Genomic DNA, 19,339 nt, shown 5'->3' with positions numbered 1-19,339 from the left:
CACATCATGATAATAATCATCGTCATGATGTTCACTGTAAGAAAAAGGGTACATGTGCATCCCAGCAAATAACGCTGTCCCATGTCTGCCCCAGCCAACCAAGCCAGCCAGGTATCATCTATCTCTCTTAGTTAGGACTCCGCTTTAATTCTAGCCTCGTATCCTAAAGTAACAGGGCATGGAAGCACTTATGCGGGTCTGTGCCATTGGAAGAAAAGGGCAGGGAGATATATGTAGGTATCTTACATATACCTACCTTACCAGCATATCTGAAAGAAGAAGCAAGTAGTACTGACATTCTCAGCATTACCCTGTGTGGACGAGGTATGGAAGCTAGAGAAAAGACTTGAAATTAAATTCAGGAAACCGCGTACATCCATGGAGAGAAAAGTGATGGATGTAACGCGGTGAGACAGCAACACAGCAATCTGGGTCAGAGAACAAACGTGAAATAATATCCTGCTTGATGTCAACAATAACGTATGTGCATATAGGCAAGGCATGCAGTGCGAAGTAAAAATGGATCCATAGGGAAAGTAATTGTGTTGGAAGAGAAATAAAATACAGCGGGCGATGACAGGAAGTGAGCTGCACGAGTAAAATTAGACAATTCTCCGGAACAAATCACAGCAGCTGGTAAGGGTTGCGAGTAAGTGGTGACCAGTAAGACAGGCATACATGTCTGTTTGTGGACGCCCTGCTGCTGATGAGGATGATAGCTCCAACTGGACTACCAGTTATATCGGTCCCGACGCTTTCCCACTTGGGGTCTCCTTTTCTGAGAGAGAGCGACCGCGTTGCTGCGCAGGAGGAGGAGGTGGAGGCGGAAGCCAGCAGTGCTCGCTGGAGGTGCCCATATTGATGCAACAGCAGCAACGGTCTCTGTCGGCTGAGGAGGAAGAGGAGCCCCTGGCGGCGCTTGACATGTGCGACCTTCGAGCCTTGGGCCACCTGGGAGACTCGCTGAGCTCACGCGAGGACTCGGCCGACGAGGCTTCTCCTCTCCCCCTGGACCAGCAGCCACTGCCGCCCTTCGACACCAGCTTCTACTCGTCGTGCCTGCTGCTCGACGATATGCAGCCACATTTTGGAGGGTACGTTGTGGCCTTACGCAATAATCGTATCAGCGTACGAGCTTTCTTCGACAAAACTCTTGGTCAAGAGGCAGCTTGCAATATGAAGGCGAAAGCCTTTCAGGCTCATAAGTGTGGACAGAGTTTGTGTGTCTGCGGAAGGTGTCACACTGTCACTGTCGGGAAAAGGATTGATTGACGAGTAAAAGAATGATTGTAAGAGGTAGAAGGTGAAAAAAAAGTGCTTGTGTACAAACTTTTGTTGATGTGAAATAATTAATTAATTAGAGCTAAAAAAGTCAATTAAACGTCAAAATAGCCAAGAATGTCGATATGGCGTGAAGATGTCAAAACAACCTTGGACGTCGAAACAATGCAAAATACGTTAAAAATGTGCTAAATATCGTGGAACTAGAGAAATAGAGCCAAAAGAGAAAAACAGTGCAGACTAAAAAAAGAAACTAAAGAGCAAAAAAGGCAACAAAAAAGAGAAAAAGGAGAAGCAAATGAGTGTAAATAGTTGCAGGAAAGTCTAAGTGCCTCCAACGAAATTTTGCAAGAGAGTGTATGCAGGTAGTTTTTTCGAAATGTGACCGTCGGAGGCGGCGTCTGGTGTCGCCTCATTCGCGATTTAGTACAGAAATTGCCATGAAACCGTTCTTTGTGCAGATAGGCTGTTTCATTCCATTTCGCTTCCCATACAGCGCCACCTGGTGATCTTTAACGTGCGCTGACATCGCACAGCACACGGACGCCTCTTCATTTCGCCTCCTCGCCTCCATCAAAACGCAGCCGCCGAGGTCGGGTTCGAACCCGTACTCCGGCAGGGTACTACGGCTCCTGTTTCTTTTTTTCCCACTTTCACTCCCACCTTCCTCCCTTCCCTTACGGCGCGGTTGAGGCGTCCACAAAAAACAAGTGAGACACCGCGCCTTTCCCTTCCTATAAACCAATCATACAGCGCCTATCTGCTAGTGAGGATGGTGGCTACTTTGTCACAGTGATTCGAACCAACGACATATCTACCACTAATTTTTCACCATTTACTGTGGGGGTGCACCGAGCAGTGAGAGAGGTGCTGCCCCTTCCTTTGTCCCCAAAACCATGCAAACGAACTAAATTCGCTATTAACTGGCGATGTCAGTGCACACTAAAGATCCCCAGATGGTCGAAATAACTCCGGAGCCCTCCACTACGGCACCCCTTTCTTCACTGCCCCGCTGCGTTGGTGCAGTGGATAGGACGCCCAAGTACTGTGTGTAGTAGCCTGGTTTGAACCTATCCGCCGGCGGTTGCGTTTCGATGGAGGTGAAACAGAGACGCGTCTGTGTGCTGTGCGATGTCAGTGCAGGCTAAAGATCCTCAGGTGGCCGAAATTGCTCCGTACTTCTTCACTACGCCACCTCTCTCTCTTTCAGCTTTCACTCGCACCTTCCCCACTTTCCTGACGGCGTGGTTCAGGTGTCCATCGAATAATGTGACGGATACCAGGCCTTACCTTTCTTATGAATCAGTTTGTTCAAATCATCCGCCGTGGTGGCTCAGTGGTTGGCACCCGGCTACTGAACCGGAGTACCTGGGTTCGATCCCGACCGCCGCGAAAGCGCTTCTATAAAGGCGAAACACAAAGGTGTTCCGTGTGCTGTGCGATGTCAGTGCACGTTAAAGAACCCCAGGTGGTAGAAATTTCCGCAGTCCTCCACTACGGCGTCTCCCTCAGCCTGAGTCGCTTTGGGACGTTACACCCCACAAAACCAACAAAAACAACCAATAAAGGACCCCAGGTGGTTGAAATTATTCCACAGTCCTTCATTACGGCACTTCTCTCTTTCACTCTCACCTTCCCCTCTACCTGTACAGCGTGGTTCACGTATCCACGGGGAAGTGCGACAGATACTGTGTGTTTCGTTTCTTATAGGCCATTTAGAAAAGTTTGGAATGAAAATACAGCTTTAAAGCCGCTTTGTTGTGTGCTTTTATCTCGTCTACATAGGCAAAGCTTAAGCTTTCTCCTAAATTGTGTAAGATACTGTCATGAACATACTGGTGGGAGAGTTGAAATCTGATTTGAAGCAAACTCTTGCGTACCAAGTGCATCCTGCTCTCACAGGAAGTAGTAAAGAATGCCACTGAAAGTCAATGTGTGTGTTTCCGACAATAACTGTCAGCCAGGGAACTGTGAAATAGTGTAGGTAATTCTTAGAAACATATTTATTGATGGAAATCTTACGATCTCCTGATGCAGAGCGAATATGTTTGCCAATAAAATTTGCTCTGTGCTCAGAGTTATTAAAACGTTCTTAGGAAATGATGTGGGTACGTTTTGACGATGAATAGCAGTAAACTGCATGACTTCTGAGGGCGAATCCACGATGTACTGAGTGTTATGCTTCAGTTGTAGAGCATGCGCGAAAATTGCGTTCATAAACATTATACTGTTGAAAAAGAGCCATTTCCTGAAATTTCTGGGCACGCAGAAAGTACATGGATGCTTCGCCAGGGGAAAAAGCGCATTTGTTAAGAAATTTGGATTTAAAAATTTCCCCGCTTCTCGCTTCAAGCTGTTTTCGTCATGACCACGATAGACTTCATGATAACCATTAGGTCTGCGACTTACCGTGCTGACGGTGCTGCCAGCCCCATGCCAGGTTCTCGCACACAACGTCGATGTCGACACCGACACCGAATTTTCTGAGTAGCTAGGAGCAAATAAATCTTATCTCGACATCACCGCAGTTTGCTGGTCATAAGTGATGACATCTCAATTTTTAATTGTGTTTTTACCTTTCTTGGTTTGGAACAAGTTCATTTTTGTAAATATAGGCTCCTAGATGTTGTATCTTCGTGTCACTTAGCGAGACCCTTGTCTTGTCCTTTGACGTGGAATGAAGAGAAGATGTTCCACATACTAACTAGCGCCCAAGGGCAACTGTTCTTAGAGCACAGTAATCTATAGATAAATACCTGCCCCAGTTTCTTGTGACTGGCCCTTTAGCCATTTCGGCTGCTGGTCATAGATACATATTTATTTTCTTGTTCGCTCTCTGCAGGGTGTCCTGAAACCGATGGAAGCGCCGTACGCGGCTAGGTGCAACTCTCTGCGGAATCTTTCATTCCGCATTCCGTCCAAGGATGTAAACTTCAGGCTACTCAGCTCAGCCACGGAGAAATACGAGGCCTGTACGCGTTGGTCGTCGTCCGAGCCAAGTGGATCGCTGTTCTGAAGGACAGTGCGCTGTACAGTGTGCGTAAGCAAGAAAGTGAACTCTGCAGTCGCGTCATACAGAGCTCCGAGAAGTCCCGGCCTGTTGTGAAAAGCCGACCCGTGTTGAACTTGTTGGCGCTGTTGTTGCTGTTTTTTTTTGTAGTTACATGTCACTTGTCGTGTACGACACCAGAATATGCCTCGAAATTGTTTTCTTTTTTACATCTTGCCCCCGTGAGTTTGTTTATATAATGATCCTATAGGTGGGCGATCTGTGGTCGAGATATGCATGCATAGATAGGAATTCAAAATTATAGGGCGTTAATGGTCCTACGCAATTCATTTCTGGGAAACTGTTATCGTTTCTGAAACAGCCATAAATGTAATGGTAGCACGTAGCCAACTGGGCACGATCGTCTGAAGCTCTCCAAATCATGATTGTCTGTGTCAGGCGCACAAAGCTTGTGATTGAGTGCGATCTCCCGTCGAGATACTTTTGAGTGAGGAACATCGGGATCGCATGCGTCTTCACTACGATACCTAGATTAGAGGAGGCGCAGTACATTATGCTTGTATCGATTGCTTTGTTGCTATTTTTTGGTGTAGATGTCATGAAAAAGAATATCTTTACCTTTCTTTGACAGAAGAAGTGGCCCCTGAGCCTTTGCGTACATGTCGTATCGATACCGGACATGCATATCATTTTTATAATAAAGAGGCAGATGCATCAAATCTATATGTCGCATTTGAGGGCTCAATCACGGAGAGAAGCGTCAGAATCCCTGTAACACGCCTAGTATGTACCAATGCGCCCTGAATAATTTATTTCCGCATGCCAGTGGTTTCAGTCTCGAATCTATGAAAATAAGTATACTCGTTACCAGGTCACAAGCAGGGCAGCTCAAGAAAAGAAGACTTTCTGCTGTAGATGCGGCACCGTATACGTTGCCAGCAGTCGAATGTTCTGCCTGCCTTGCTGATCACACGTGCGTAGGACGGGACGTTTCTGAACCCCAATTCATGCATCTTACTGATGCCGTTCGCAATACACCGTGCAAGGTCATTCAACTGCGGTCATGCGCAATATAAAATCAAAATAAAATGTTTTGCTTATTGCTTGCCTTCGCTATTTCCTTGCACGTCTTGTAGATGCGAATAGTACACTTGGAATGCTTTCCGTATACGCTATTAAAATTTGCTGTGTGTAAACTTCCAAGGACCATTAGGGTTTCACATTGAAACACTAAGCATAAAGATGTTTTGAAACAAAAAGGAATCAGCACAAGAAATCTCTTCCGTTTAGTTACACCGTTGGTATTACGCATAGACGTTATGAATGGCCGAAACAGAGACCTGATATTGTCCCGCATAAAGTACGAACAACGCTGTTGTTCGTTGATTAGTGGGAAAACTTGTCTAGAAAGCGGAATGGAGTATGCCCTGCAGTTCTCGAGTTTTGCAGCTTTATTTGTATGCAGGCTGTGCTGAGCGAGTCACTGTAAGCCCCAGAAATACATGCATTTGCTCCTCCCAGCAACGACTGTTGTGGCTGTGGGAAGAAAGAAAAAAAAAATGCACGGGCCTGCTACTGGCTCTGTAGCTGGGCCACCTCCGCTGCCTGATTTAGACTGATTTAATTATTTATAGGAAGGGAAAGGCGCGGTAACTGTCTCACTTGTTTTCCGTGGACATCTCAACCGCGCCGTAAGGGAAGGGAGGAAGGTGAGAGTGAAAGTGGAAAGAGAGAAAGAGGAGCCGTAGTGGAGGGCTACGAAGTAATTTGACCACCTGTGGATCTTTAACGTGCGCTGACATAGCACAGCCCACGGACGCCTCTTCGTTTCGCCTCCATCGAAACGCAGCCGCCGAGGTCGGGTTCGAACCCGATACGCCGGCACGGTAGTCGGGTGTCTTACCACTGCACCACCCCGGCGGGGCACCTCCGCTGCCTCGTGCGGACAGAAGGGGAAACAGAGAGGAAACAAAAAGAAGACGAAGAGAAAGACGCGCGCCGCAACAGCCGTCGTCCACCACCGAAGTGGTGGCGGGTGCAATGACGGCCTACAACAGATACACATTCGGTGGCAGGCTAGCCCCCGCGGCAAGCGGCAGTAACCTACCTGTCCCAGCCCCATCAGGGCCAGGATACGGTGGTAGCCAGGATCAGCCACCCCCCGTTTCCTTTCATGATGATGATGATAACTTTATTTTCCACCAGATAAGGAGGCCCCCAGTTCCCGCCCCCGGCACGCAGGCCTAAGGGACGGGAGCAGAGACCTCCGCGATCAGAAGCAGGCAAAGAGGTCTTGGCTCTTCGCGGCTTTTTCCGCCAGGCGGATGGCTTGTAGCTGTGAAGCAGGGACCTCGCTCCGCAGCAGGGTTTCCCAGGCTTCTCTACAATTTATATTTGTTTTAGCCCCTGGGGAGCTAGTACATTCCCAGATTATATGGTCGAGGGTCCCTCTCTCCCCACAGTGCTTGCATTTATCGTTGCTCCTATCTTCCATTTGGACATAATATGCCCAGACCAGGTTTACAAAGTTCCCAGCTTTCAGGCGCCGCCATGCGACTGCCTCCCTATTGTTTAGAATTTTATCCGGTGGTGGCACCAGTCTCCTGATTAACCTGTAATTTTGAAGAATCTCCGTATAATTTTGCAGACGCTCGTCCATGTTCCGGTAATCGGGCGGCTCCACAGTTACCCGGAAGTAGAGAGCTCGGGCTAACTCGTGGGCCGCTTCGTTGCCAGGAACGGACGTGTGTGCAGGGCTCCAAATTAGGCGAGTTTTCCTGTATAGTAGTCTACTGGCCAGAATCCTTGCCGCTTCCGGCAAGACCCTATCCTTTCCAAAATTCAAATAGCCGTTTTGCTATCGCTGTTCATGAAATTGGCTTGCGTTCCGACGCACGCGAGCGCTATTGCAACTTCTTCAGCCGTTTCAGCGTTGCGGCTTCTAATGGTGGCGGCTGATACCGGGGCACCTCGCTCTCCACAGCAACGACTTAGCGCTCTTGGCAAGACTGATGACTGGTGTACTTACTCCAATTAAACTTAACTGGGATTGCCTTGTGATGACATGCCTGCGTCATTGGGACGCTTATGAGCGCGGATGACGTACTGAACGTGGCGCGTATCAATTGGATATTGAGATTTGAGGACAAAAGGCAGTAGAATTATAGTAGAATCATAGAAAACGAAGCGCTTATGAACTACATAATTTTAAATTAAATGCAGGTGTAGTTATCGGAGCCCGTCTTCACAAATTGCTGTAATAATAATAATAATAATAATAATAATAATAATAATAATAATAATAATAATAATAATAATAATAATAATAATAATAATAATAATAATAATAATAATAATAATAATAATAATAAATATAATAATAATAATAATAATAATAATAATAATAATAATAATAATAATAATAATAATAATAATAATAATAATAATAATAATAATAATAATAATAATAATAATAATAATACCCCGCCTGGGTGGCGCAGTGGTTACGGCGCTCGACTACTGTTTCCTAGAACGCGGGATCGAATCCCGGCCTCGGCGGCCGCTATTCGCTGGAGGCGAAAAGCAAGGCGTCCGTGTGCTGTGCGATGTCAGTGCACGTTAAAGAAATCCAGGTAGTCTAAATTCCGGAGTACTGCACTACGGCTTCTTTCATAGCCTGAGTTGCTTTGGGACGTTAAACCCCCCACACACACAAAAAAAACCAAATAATAATAATCGGTTCACACGAGAGGAAAGACGCAGTATCTCTCACACTTGTCCGTGGAATCCTAAACCGCGCCGTCAGGCAAGGGAGGAAGGTGGGTTTGAAAGTGGATAGTGAGAAAGAGGAGATGTGCCGGAGTACCCGGGTTCGAACCCGACCTCGGCGGTTGCGCTTCGATGGCGGCGACATGAAGAGGCGTCCGTGTGCTGTGCGATGTCAGCGCACGTTAAAGATCCCCAGGTGGTCGAAATTACTCCGTAGCCCACCACTATGACTCCTCTTTCTCTCTTTCCACTTTCACTCCCACCTTCCTCCCTTCCCTTACGGCGCGGTTGAGGTGTCCACAGAAAACAAGTGAGACAGTTACCACGCCTTTCCCTTCCTATAAATCAATCAGTTTTTTGTAAATCGATCACCCCGGCGGGGCAATGTCTGAGCAAGAGAACCAGTTTTCGATATCAATTGCGTCGGCTGCGGTGGCCGACGATCTATACCATGTCAATGCGTGTTAAACGTCTTAGGTGGTTGTATATCAAGAGCCCTCTACTATAATGTTCCTCATAGCGAGAGTCGTTTTGTTTCGACCAAATCTGTGACAGGATACATGGGCGCTTCATGGAGCCCGCGGACACGAGCGGAAGGCCTGCGATGCCTCTAGCCAATTAAAGCAGCTCCATTTAGTGCTATAAGCAATGTCAAAACATTTGGCTCCAAGGCGCAAAACGACGCTACTAGATTACTAACGTTCTTTTGCTGTTGTTGTTTATTTGTTCATTTGTTTCTGAGATCATGGCACGTACCCATTAGGGAGAATTGGCTAGAGTTCAATGAGCAGCGCGAAAAGTACTGCATGATCTGTATGGAAGCTGATGAGGGTGCTTAGTGTAACAAATAAGTAACTGACTAAATAAAGAAAAACATGTATGACAGGAGACTGTAGAGTTGAATAAGAACAAAAATATCTGCGCGGAAGGGCTGTCGTTGTCTCAAACCAAACCTGCGTCCAAACTTCGTCCTTTTCGTTCTTGATCCTATTCGTAGATGCGCACAGCCCACGGCTGTTCATATCGGGGTGTAACACATTGCGCATATTTAACTCCACAACTTGGTTTGGAAAATAGAACTGATTCCTTCAAAAGTATGTATTGCAACGAGCAATTAGAACCGCAGGCAGCGATTATTTAGGTGACGTGTTTTGCTGTTATTCGCTGCACCAGTCTCCTCGCCCGGAAGGCCAGCTCATCACCTTTGTCCACGTGCACTTCCCGTTTAGATGCCGTAGCTTAAGATTGCCTCCGAGGCACGAGGCGCGTGCGACAGTGCGGCACAAGGTCAGGACTGAGAAATTATATTGGCGTTTTTCAAAACATTCTTCTTTTATTGATTACTCTTCCTATCATCTGAAACATTTTCCTAATTATGTTAGGAACACTAATTCCTAATTACCAAGTTATGTATCATACAGTCTAAGTCGGCATCATGTATTCAATTCTTACACATGCATTGAACTCTCGCCAATCCTCCGCTGTGGGTATGTGCCATATGCAAAGGCGGGAAGAAGAAAAGACGAGTGGTGCCGGCGTTCGGGGCTCGTGGAACGAGGCGGCAACCTGCGACGACGACGAAGTAGCCGGGCGAAAGCGCAACCGTCACGGGCTCGCGCGCCAGAGCAACGTTCGAAAGGCCTCTGCGTAGGAACTCCCAGACCGAGCAGCGGGGCTCGTAGTAGCGCGGCGCCGGCCAGAAACCATCTGTCGGTACCCACAACAGTAGCGTCAGGTCGTCCACCAGTGCCAGAATGAGCGGCAACGGGCGCATCTTTGTCGGCGGGCTGGATTGCGCCATGACCCGGGAGGACCTCGAACGCGAGTTCGGGAAGTACGGCGCTCTCAAGGAGGTATGGATGGCCCAGAGCCCGCCTGGGTTCGCCTTCGTCGAGTTTGAGGACATCTCGCTCGTGGATGAGGCGGTGCGAGAGATGAACGGCGCCATCGTCAACGGCGCTCTGCTCCGCGTCGAGAGGGCCCGCGACAAGGCCAGGACCCCTCGCGGCGGTGGAGCCTTCCGGGCGCGGTCACGTCGTGGAGGTCCCGGCTCCTACCAGCAGGCGGGGTTCGAGCGGAAGATGATGCGTCGCGCTCCGACCCCCACGGTGCCGCCAGCTGGCTCCAACCCTTCGATGGACGGTGGCGTTGCTGTCGCCGGGGCCGCAATGAACCCCGCAGCCGGCTATGGCTGCTACGACTACGCTGCCGCCACCGGCGGTAACACGTACGCCGCCTACGCCACAGCTGGTGCCCCGGCGACTGGCTGGGAGGCTCCCTATGGAACAACGTACTACGCTCCCCCAGCGCCTCAAGGCTACGGCGCCTACTACGGAGACTACTACGGCGTGGCTGCAGGCATGCCGGGCATGCCGGGCATGCCAGGCGTGCCAGGTGTGCCAGGCATGGGAGCTCCGATGCCCGTGGCCGATCCGGCGACCGCAGCTTACTACCAACAGCAGCAGCTGCTGCAACAGATGCCGCCTCAGCAGCACGACTACAGCCAGCAGCAGCAGGACTACGGCCAGCAGCACCAGGGCTACGGCCAGCACCAGGGCTACGGTCAGCCGCAGCAGGACTACAGCCAGCAGCAACAGGACTATGGCCAGCAGCAGGAGTACGGACAGCAGCAGCCAGACTACGGACAGCAGCAGCCGGACTACGGCCACATGATGCCGCCGCCCCACATGTAGGGATTTTCTCTGTGTCTTTGTGCGTGTACATAAAGAAAGGGCCTCTTTGCTAACAGTTGGCTTCGTATGCGCTCAGTTCATGCTGCGCACGCTTGGAACTAGTGTAACGCGAAGACGCAGTCTTTTACTTCATGAACACACAGTGAACGTTGACCAGTAATGGCGGCCACCATGTGCGCTGCGCATTGTCTTTCGAAAGTAAACTTATCGGCCCAGTAGTATAGGATATTCTGCTGATCTTAGCCGCCATTTTAGCGCATGCCGGCCAGGTCAGTTCACTAGTCAACCGCACGATATAACTCGAAACCTCAGTACTATACTCCTGGATATTTGAAGGTTAAGGCCTGGCTCCAGCTCACGACAGCTGTCAAGCACGCTACTTGTATTTTACAAGTAGCGTGCCGCAGGTATACACAGCTATTTGCTGCTAACTAACAGACGGACATACGGCAGGGCATGGTGTGTTGTTCGGTTCGTGGAAACGTTCGCTGGCATATGCCGTTCCCGTTCCAGGCAGCTTGTAATGCCATCCTCACAGTTAAGACTTCTCCTTACAGCATGCGGCTATGCTTGAGAAGGAACTCCTCCCGTTCCAGTCACTGCTGTCCTGAGCTACGTATCTGGCAGCATATTGTTTGCGCGCAACTGTTTATAGTTGAACAATACGCACTGAAGCGGACCAGGTAACAGTTCGTAGCCGATAAGTTTTTCTGGAGAGTTGGGGATCCTTGTCATCGAGAACAATGTCTCCTCGATGACACATGCTCTAGAGTATTGGCTCCGTCTTATACGACGTCTTATAACGTGGTAACGTCGCATATATGCTGCGCCCATCGACGAAAATTAGTGCTCGAGATTCAGCACTGTATGCGCTTTAGACAATGTACTTCACTCCAATCCTAAACACCCGTTTGCCAGCACCGCTTTGTGACCAGGACGAAACATCGCCCAACTGTTTGGCAGTAACGACACCGAACATTTATGGCCAATCTTCGAGAATAACGAATAACGGTCTGGGTCAGAAAAGTGCGTTTTGTTTTCGAAAGTATAACGCACTCTGTCTGTCCAGCACAATAGTTCATCCTGTTTGAGAGTAACGCCTCCTGTGCGCTCTGCATTAATGATTTGCAGGAACACTTGTTAGTCGAAGCATATCGCTAGCCTGTTCAAAATACCGTCCATCGCTCTTGACTGTACGTCCTCCTTTGAGGGCAACCGCCCTTGCTGTTGTACTACTGACTAAGTAACGCCTTCGATTCAGTACAACTCTTTCCGCTTGAAACTAACGCTTCTCGATCCAACGGTATGCGTTCCAGATTGCAAGTAGCACTGCTTAGCCTGCTTAGCCGATGTACTTCCTGCCTGCCCAAGTTCGGTCCAGCACAGGACGCCTTCCTTTTTGGAGGTAACGCCGCACGGCTGAACGCAGCCCCCTTCCTTCTTGACGGTAACGCTTGTCGTCCGACACGGTCCGCATTGCAGTGACGTCTGCCGCTACAGTAATCAGTTTGGACTGCTGGCCTATTGGCTCCCTCCTCGCTTATCGCTAACGCATAGGGGCCATGCTTCTCAAAGTAGTATGCCTTGCTGCATGATGGTATACCAAGGGTTCAGCATGTCGTCCATGTGGAGAATAACGTGTCCCGCTCCAAAGGCATTCATTACGTTCTCTAAGCAACTGAGCTTAGACGAGCTGCTTGCTAGGAATAACTTCCGAACAAGTGATATCTCACTTGTTATAGCAACGTTTTCTTGCTCGCCCCGTACATGGTACATTGTGCGAATAACGTCTTCTGTTCCGACTCATGGCTGACAGCCAAGTTCATAGAGTAACTGGAACTCCGCTTCATGGTACCGCCGTCTTGGCCAACACTCGAATGTCATCTCCTGACAGAACGTTGCAGCAACGCCATGATAAATTTCCTGGAAAGACATACTCTGTAATGCACGCCATGGATATCGCTTTGCGACCTTGTTCAGCACATCTGCTTCCTGGAGCGTTACGCTTCGCCGCAACGTCCGCGCGCTCATGAGCACATAACTGGAACAGCACTAGCAGCGGTCGTTTTAATAAAATTCCTTTCGAGAGCACCCCGGCTTGGTTGGATTGGGTGATTATATTTACTCCAGCGATAGCATTCGCCTAAGACCAGCACTATTAAGCTTGGCACGGGCCACGTCGCATCTTGCGATCCTGTATCGTCAATTCTGACAAAACAGATGATTTATTACTACTTCAGGCTGACGAATGCCATGCACTCAGTTTTCCTTGTACAGTAAAAAAGGTTTGTCACCAGCACCACCACAACCGGAAGTCGGAGAACACGCACAATCCTACACAGTCATCAGCCATAAGAATGTTGATGCTGCAAGGTGAGTGCAACAATACTGGACTTAAGGAATGGTAAGTTCAACAGGGCCTCACATGTACGGAACCAGGTGGGAGAAGGGAGCATAGGGGAGGAGACTGCGTTTGCTCTATGGAGGAAAGAAAGGTTGGGAGAGGTTGTCGCTATCCGAACTAACAGAAAAGAATGGACTCTCTGGTCGACTTGAATTCTCTGGTCAGGCGTTATCTCATATGACTATGTCTCATCACCCATATCACTTGCTATCGACAGAGTCGAGCAGGTAGAGCTGGGAATTCGCATAATTGTTATGCAATCGCTGCGTTTAGCGAATGACGGGGCTCTGGCGCCACACAGTGAGCATTGGTCTTCACTGTCAAGCTTTAGCTCATTCAGGATTCGGCTGTAAGCGATTGTTTTGGAATCCCATGACAGGTTCTCTGAAAAGCTTTGGAAAACGCTTAAACAGCTGCGATCAAATTTCACAGTAGGGAGTAGGGAGAAATTATATTAATGCAGTTAAATATAGTGCAACCGGTTAATTTACCCGACCACTGGCATGCGCTCTCCACGAAAAAAAGCCCCCCTCCACAGGCGATATTTCTGGAGCCCTCCAGTACGTCGGCCGCATAGCCAGAGTTTGGGACGTTAAGCCCTACAAACCAAAACAAAATCAGAGTTCGCTATCTGGCTGGAAAGAGCTTGGAACAATACCACTCCGTAGCTTCACCAGAAAAGCGATGAACGGAAGAAGTCCGCTGGGGACACCGCGTCTCTCATTACACATGTAGTCAGCATTGATCAGAAGATATTAAAACAAATCTTGTCAATTCCTGTCATACAGAAGGTTTCCACTGGGTTACTGTAGAGTTCTGTACCCTCCGGCGGCAAGAAAAATGAAAAGCCCTAATCGATAACTAGTTCTGGCTTTCAAAAGTGCAGCGCCCGATCTGTCATTATCTGAGGGCGCAACAAAACTAGAGACCGGAGCTGCAGTCTACTGAGGATGGAAGCGGCTGCCTAGTGGGCCTACGAGTATTCAGAGCGGGATCTCTACTTACAGCTGTGCAACTCTAAGGTCATCTGGCTTCGCAATTCGACCTTCAGCCGCCGCAGCGAAGGTAACGTCACGTGATCCGGGGGGGAGGGGGGGGGGGAGAAGGGACGAGCTGCGCTCGCTCGCTGCCTCGCCGCTATGTACCACGTGACAAGGCGAGGGTGAAACAGCTGCTTTGCCGGCGCATGGTCCTTTACTATTGCCAGATTTGTGGCTATGTAGCCAAAGCTGCAGATGCTGAGCACACCAGTTTTCTTCATGAACGTTGCGGGTCGTGCTTTGGAATATTATACGATAACAGAAATATTCACATCATTATTACAATAAAATTGCTCTGCAGTACAAGCCATCTAAGCTTTAATGTTGACTGTAGAACAATGAGGATGAGTACAGTACGCCACAGAAATGCCAATGGCTGCGCCATATGTCGGGAATCCATCAAAGCGCACGTGGGCTACGTCTGCTGCGTCTACCTACCGGTTTCGGCACGCCATCGCAATACACTTGTTTCGATAACGTATATACTGTGGGGTCTGTTTCTGCGGCGTTGGCTACTCGAAGGCTATTATTTCGGGTAAAGGTGGAAGTGAAGCCGAAACTATAATCGAGGCCACATGCCAGAACTACTTGGCGTAGTAACACCGCGACGAAAGCCTTCACCCCGCAGTGGTAATTGCGTGGCTATCAAATAGCCCGCGACTACAGTGCGCCTGCTCGACTATGGCGGTAGTTTTAAACTTGTTAGCTACTAGTCGAAACATGTCCGAACTTCTCATATGAGCGGGGTCATGTGGGTACCCAAGGGGCCCGCGTGCCTCCGGCAAAATAGTTTTTCGTCCTCCTCCTTCGAGTTTCCGCGGGTGAGTTGCCGGACAGTTATATCCGCTTCCAGCTATAACACGGCAATGCTTTCAAAGCTACATTGCGCTCCCCGCAGGGGCATATTGAAGCAGAGGTTTTCCATCTTCCATCCCTTGTGATCAACAACACTCCCATTGAAGTAGTTTCGCAATTTAAAACTTTAGGAATAATTTTCTTTGAGAATATGTCATGGGACCTACCTTGTGAGGAAAGTATCGCGCACAACTGGCTATTTACGCCGCCACTGTTCACTGTTTCCCATTTCTATTAATATATTGCTATACAATTCCCTGTTTTCCTCAGTCATGAATTATGGCGCGCTTGTCTGGGCAACTACTACGCTAGGAAGTATTAATAAACTTTCGCTTGTACAGAAAACTGCAATTCACATAATTGGTAAAGTGCCTTCTTATTCACACACAGCCGAATTGTTCAAAAGGTTTAACATTATCTGTATGCAGTGTCTACACCCCTACAGACTGATCCGCTATTACAAATCGGAAAAATGAAACAATAATTTATTAGCTGAACTAGCCAGGCTCTCGGCGAACGATCCTCTGTATTGTACGCGAAAACCGGAAAGTTGACGTTTGCCGTACAAATTACGGGAAACAAATGTTGAAGTTTTGCTTGCCATCCCTCCTTAACGAGCTTTCCGGAGAAGATGGCACAGACGTCACTGACAAATCATTCAAGGATTTGCGTATTATTTTTTTTGCACAAATACATATAGTAATATTGTTAGTTTCTTTGTTTGACCATGTCATATGTACTCATTCAGCTGTGTTTTCCAGTGCTATGCAATTTTCGTTCATCATGTCTGTCATTTTCCATAACCTAAACATTTGTCATTGTTATTCGTATTCATATTTGTATCCTTCTTTATGATTTTCTGTTTATGAGCAGCTGCGTCCTGCTAGTGTATTTCTGCTATTGACGCATCAAACACTGTCCACTGTATGCCTTGTAGGGGGCACGGACCTCGTCAAGCCCATCAAGGGCTTTTTGTCCGTGCCCCTAAGCATCATAGGATGTTTGAATAAACTGATTTGATTTGATTGATTGAGACAGACACAAGCATAGAGGTGTGGTAGTGTATGACTGACATGGCCAACAATTTATTGTTATTGCGTGGCTGGCACGACAGCAACGGCGCTTTATTTGAACCGTGTTATAACTAGAAGGAGACGACCCTTCAACCGCGAACGCATCAGCCCCAATGGCGATGGAAAGAAAGTAGCAGATACATTTAGGACCGCCTACGTGTAAGGAGGCTCATTCGCACAGTGAAAGAAGATTCCTACACTCCGTCCTGTGGCGCTCACGAGCACGCGATCGTAGCGCGATGCCGCCTGCACAGTTTCTGCTTCTCTGAAGGCGGCCCCTTCACTCCATTCTTCATGGACTCTCCTTAAAAGTTGTCGCTGTAGCGCCGCACTTTCACTATCCTGTAGGGAATGAATGGCAAACTGATTCTTCAACACCGGCGCAGCCATCGCAAAACGCTTAACTGGTAGGCTACGGTACTTCATCGCACCGGCGTTGCCTGCAACTCGCTTCTGCGTCCTTACAGTGGCTAGCCACTTTAAGCCTGTATGTCCTCCTTTCCTCCATGTTCAGCCCTAGACCTAGCCTATTTCCTCCGTCCGCTTCCACTACTAGCGAGTCGCTTGCGCTGCGGCCCGCAACGGCGTCACGAACTTTTCTCTCGTAGATGGCACTGTACATCAGAAGATGCAGCGCCGCTGAGCGATACCGTGGGAGTCTTTCTGAGCTCTGGCTTTCCTGCTATGCGCCGTTCTCCGCCCAGGTGAGACTACGACAGGCGTTACTTGCTGCCCATCAACAGAGTCAGTCACACTTAGCAGGAACACGAGAGGAGTTGGTCGCTCTCTTCGAAGTGCCACTGCGGTTAACATGGCCGCACATCGAAGCACAGTGGTGAAGGGAGAGAGTGTTAAGAAGTGGGGCTTCTTACGGCCTGCCAGTTTGTTTTGACATGCGGCAGCTCGTTCGGACGCAGAAGCACTCCGAAGAGATCTACCACCTGCCGACATGTTCCCCGTAAGAGTGAACGACCCTGTACCTCCTTGAATGGTAACGCAAGAAGCGAGGTTATTTAGGATTTCACTGAAACATTATTGGTCCCAGAGATGGGATGACTGCAGCATTCACATTCCCAGGAAATTGAAAAGCCTCCATTGTCGTGTTAAAATACAATCCAATCGAGAAAGAAACAAGAGCGCACAGTAAATCAGGGGAACGATATTGAAGAATGTGTGGGAGGCATTTTACAGCTTTACACATGCTGAAAAAACTGTGTGATGCCCTCTTAAAACGAACACGCATGTATGTATCTGCGTTTCTCGTATCAAAGAGCAGCTGCAGACGACACGAAGGCCCATTTCCAGGTAATCTGCACCTGCTGAAGTTGCTCCGATGTGTGGTCGCATCATACGCAAGGGCACTCCGAAGAGCTAACTATTATCGGGGAAAACCAAATAGCTTTTAGCTGTACGACTAGTGTGTTAGCAGGACAAGCTTATTGTAAATGAAAAAAAAAAAGGAAAGCCTTGTTAAGCGTTAATTGTTTGAATTTTGTGATCTTATAGGACTTCATGCGTCACAGCAAATGTTTGGCTATGGAGTGCTGGCGACACATTCGATTTTTGTGCAGGAGGTATGAGATAGGCAATGTATTTTCCAAATACAAGTTGAAAGCCAATGCGGTATAATTACATACACCGCTTTCGTTCTGTGCTGTTGACTTTGGAATCAGAAAATCAGCTTATGCTCAGAAGTGGAGAACACTTATTACTATCCATTTCCTTAAATATCAGAGCAAATGCAGTTCTACTCGTCAGTAGTAGCTTTTTTTTAACGTTCATTTTTAATGAAAATATTTTTGTTTCCCAAACGTAAAGGATGAATGCGATTGCTGATTCTGAGCACCAAAGCCTGGTCAATTAGTATTGTACCATGACGAAAGATAACTCTGCAACAAGTATGGTGAACCCAGCACACAAGTTGTGATTCTTGCTGACAATTGACGTTTTCTACTTTCGCTCACACAAGAATAGTGACACCCAATAAACACAGATATTTCATGACAGGGAATTTACTCTTTTCCATCACAAGCCCCAAAGTGACGGGAATATTCATCGTAGGCCGTGGGCTAAATTTGCACCCTTAAAAGAGAACGAGAGAGAGACACAGAAGGATGGAAAAACAGGGAGGTTAACTAGGCGATGCCCATGTAGGCTACCTTACACATGGCGAGGGCAACGAAGAGAAAGGAAAGAAAAAGCGGTAAATAAAATATCCATAGACCACCATGATAAAGGGACAGAGGCAACAAGCACTTAACATCCAGTCTTTTAAAAACTTCACGAGCGCCTTCACAACTTTCGTTTGTGATGGTCTTGTTCAATGCCCAAAAGACGATGACAGTCTAAGAGGCGGAATGTAGCAACCAGGAAGGCACGCTCTCGCTCAAACCGATGAACCTGATCGTTTTCATCAATCGTTTTCATCATATGCTCACTGCTCACATGTTGGATTGTCTACCATTGCGATGAGACGCGAATAGGCGTTTATAAACGCCACTCCAAGCCACAGGCTACACAGAGCGCAGCATTAAATTGTGGTAGGCTGACTGGTACTTGCAATTGAAGTAAGGGATCAAAGAGATGCCAATGGGATGTCCAGCCTCCAAGGGTAGACATGGTCATGGTTATGGACATGGACATGGTAGTCATGGTATGCCCCATGGTGAAATAGAGCAAACTTCGTATTCAAGGTGGTATCTGGTAAATGCTCGAACTAAAGATTTCAATGATTTAAAGTATGAAATCTACTTTAAGGCTTGCGGAAGCAGATTTAATTACTCCCATATTACTCCCTGTGTTAAGGAGGGCGTTATCTGATGGTCTATTCCTACATAGAATGATTTGTGTTCACTGTGCATGCGGATGGTTATAGTTTCTCCATCCGAATATCGGCTTCGTAGCTGAGCTGGCTTTTACCATACTCAGCATTCTTCCTCATTTCTTTCTCTGCGTGCATTCCAACACTGGGAATAGCCAAGGCGGAGCCCACTAACATAGCCTCCTTCATGACCCACCGCGCAAAAAAAAAAAAAAAAAAAAAGAGATTATGGGCAGGCGTCCACAAAGTTGGGGAACCTGAGCGGCACTGGTTCTCGATGTAACGCTGCTAGAAAAGTCTTGCATTAAAGCACTAGCGAAATGAAGTATGTCTCTCGAGGTAAATCGCACGAAAAGGTTCCACAGGTGCGCACAGATTGCCACAGCAGCGGATG

General features: G+C 48.0%; 2 protein-coding genes across 2 annotated transcripts in view; both read left to right on the top strand.

Moving 5' to 3' along the window:
* Positions 1-9,710, top strand: part of LOC146182485 (uncharacterized) — a 56,897-nt gene extending 47,187 nt beyond the window's left edge. Inside the window, exons 8-9 of the mRNA XM_084575959.1 lie at positions 835-1,094; positions 9,566-9,710. Of these exons, the coding sequence (XP_084432085.1) occupies positions 835-1,094; positions 9,566-9,710 (405 nt within the window). The remainder of the gene's footprint in view (positions 1-834; positions 1,095-9,565) is intronic.
* Positions 9,711-9,813: 103 nt separating this feature from the next.
* Positions 9,814-10,752, top strand: LOC146182484 (uncharacterized). Its single transcript, XM_084575958.1, has one exon. It carries the CDS (start codon positions 9,814-9,816, stop codon positions 10,750-10,752), a length of 939 nt encoding a protein of 312 aa, XP_084432084.1.
* The last annotated feature ends 8,587 nt before the right edge of the window (positions 10,753-19,339 follow it).

Source organism: Amblyomma maculatum, chromosome 8 (genome assembly GCF_055883805.1).
Source record: "Amblyomma maculatum isolate TAMU_Amacu chromosome 8, ASM5588380v1, whole genome shotgun sequence".
Lineage (NCBI taxonomy): Eukaryota > Metazoa > Arthropoda > Arachnida > Ixodida > Ixodidae > Amblyomma > Amblyomma maculatum.
The sequence above is the reverse complement of the archived record's forward strand: the minus strand, read 5'-3'. Positions and strand labels throughout refer to the sequence as shown.

What these genes read in the sequence shown, in the direction of transcription:
- LOC146182484 (XM_084575958.1), top strand. Translation starts at nt 9,814, where the DNA reads ATGAGCGGCAACGGGCGCATCTTTGTCGGCGGGCTGGATTGCGCCATG.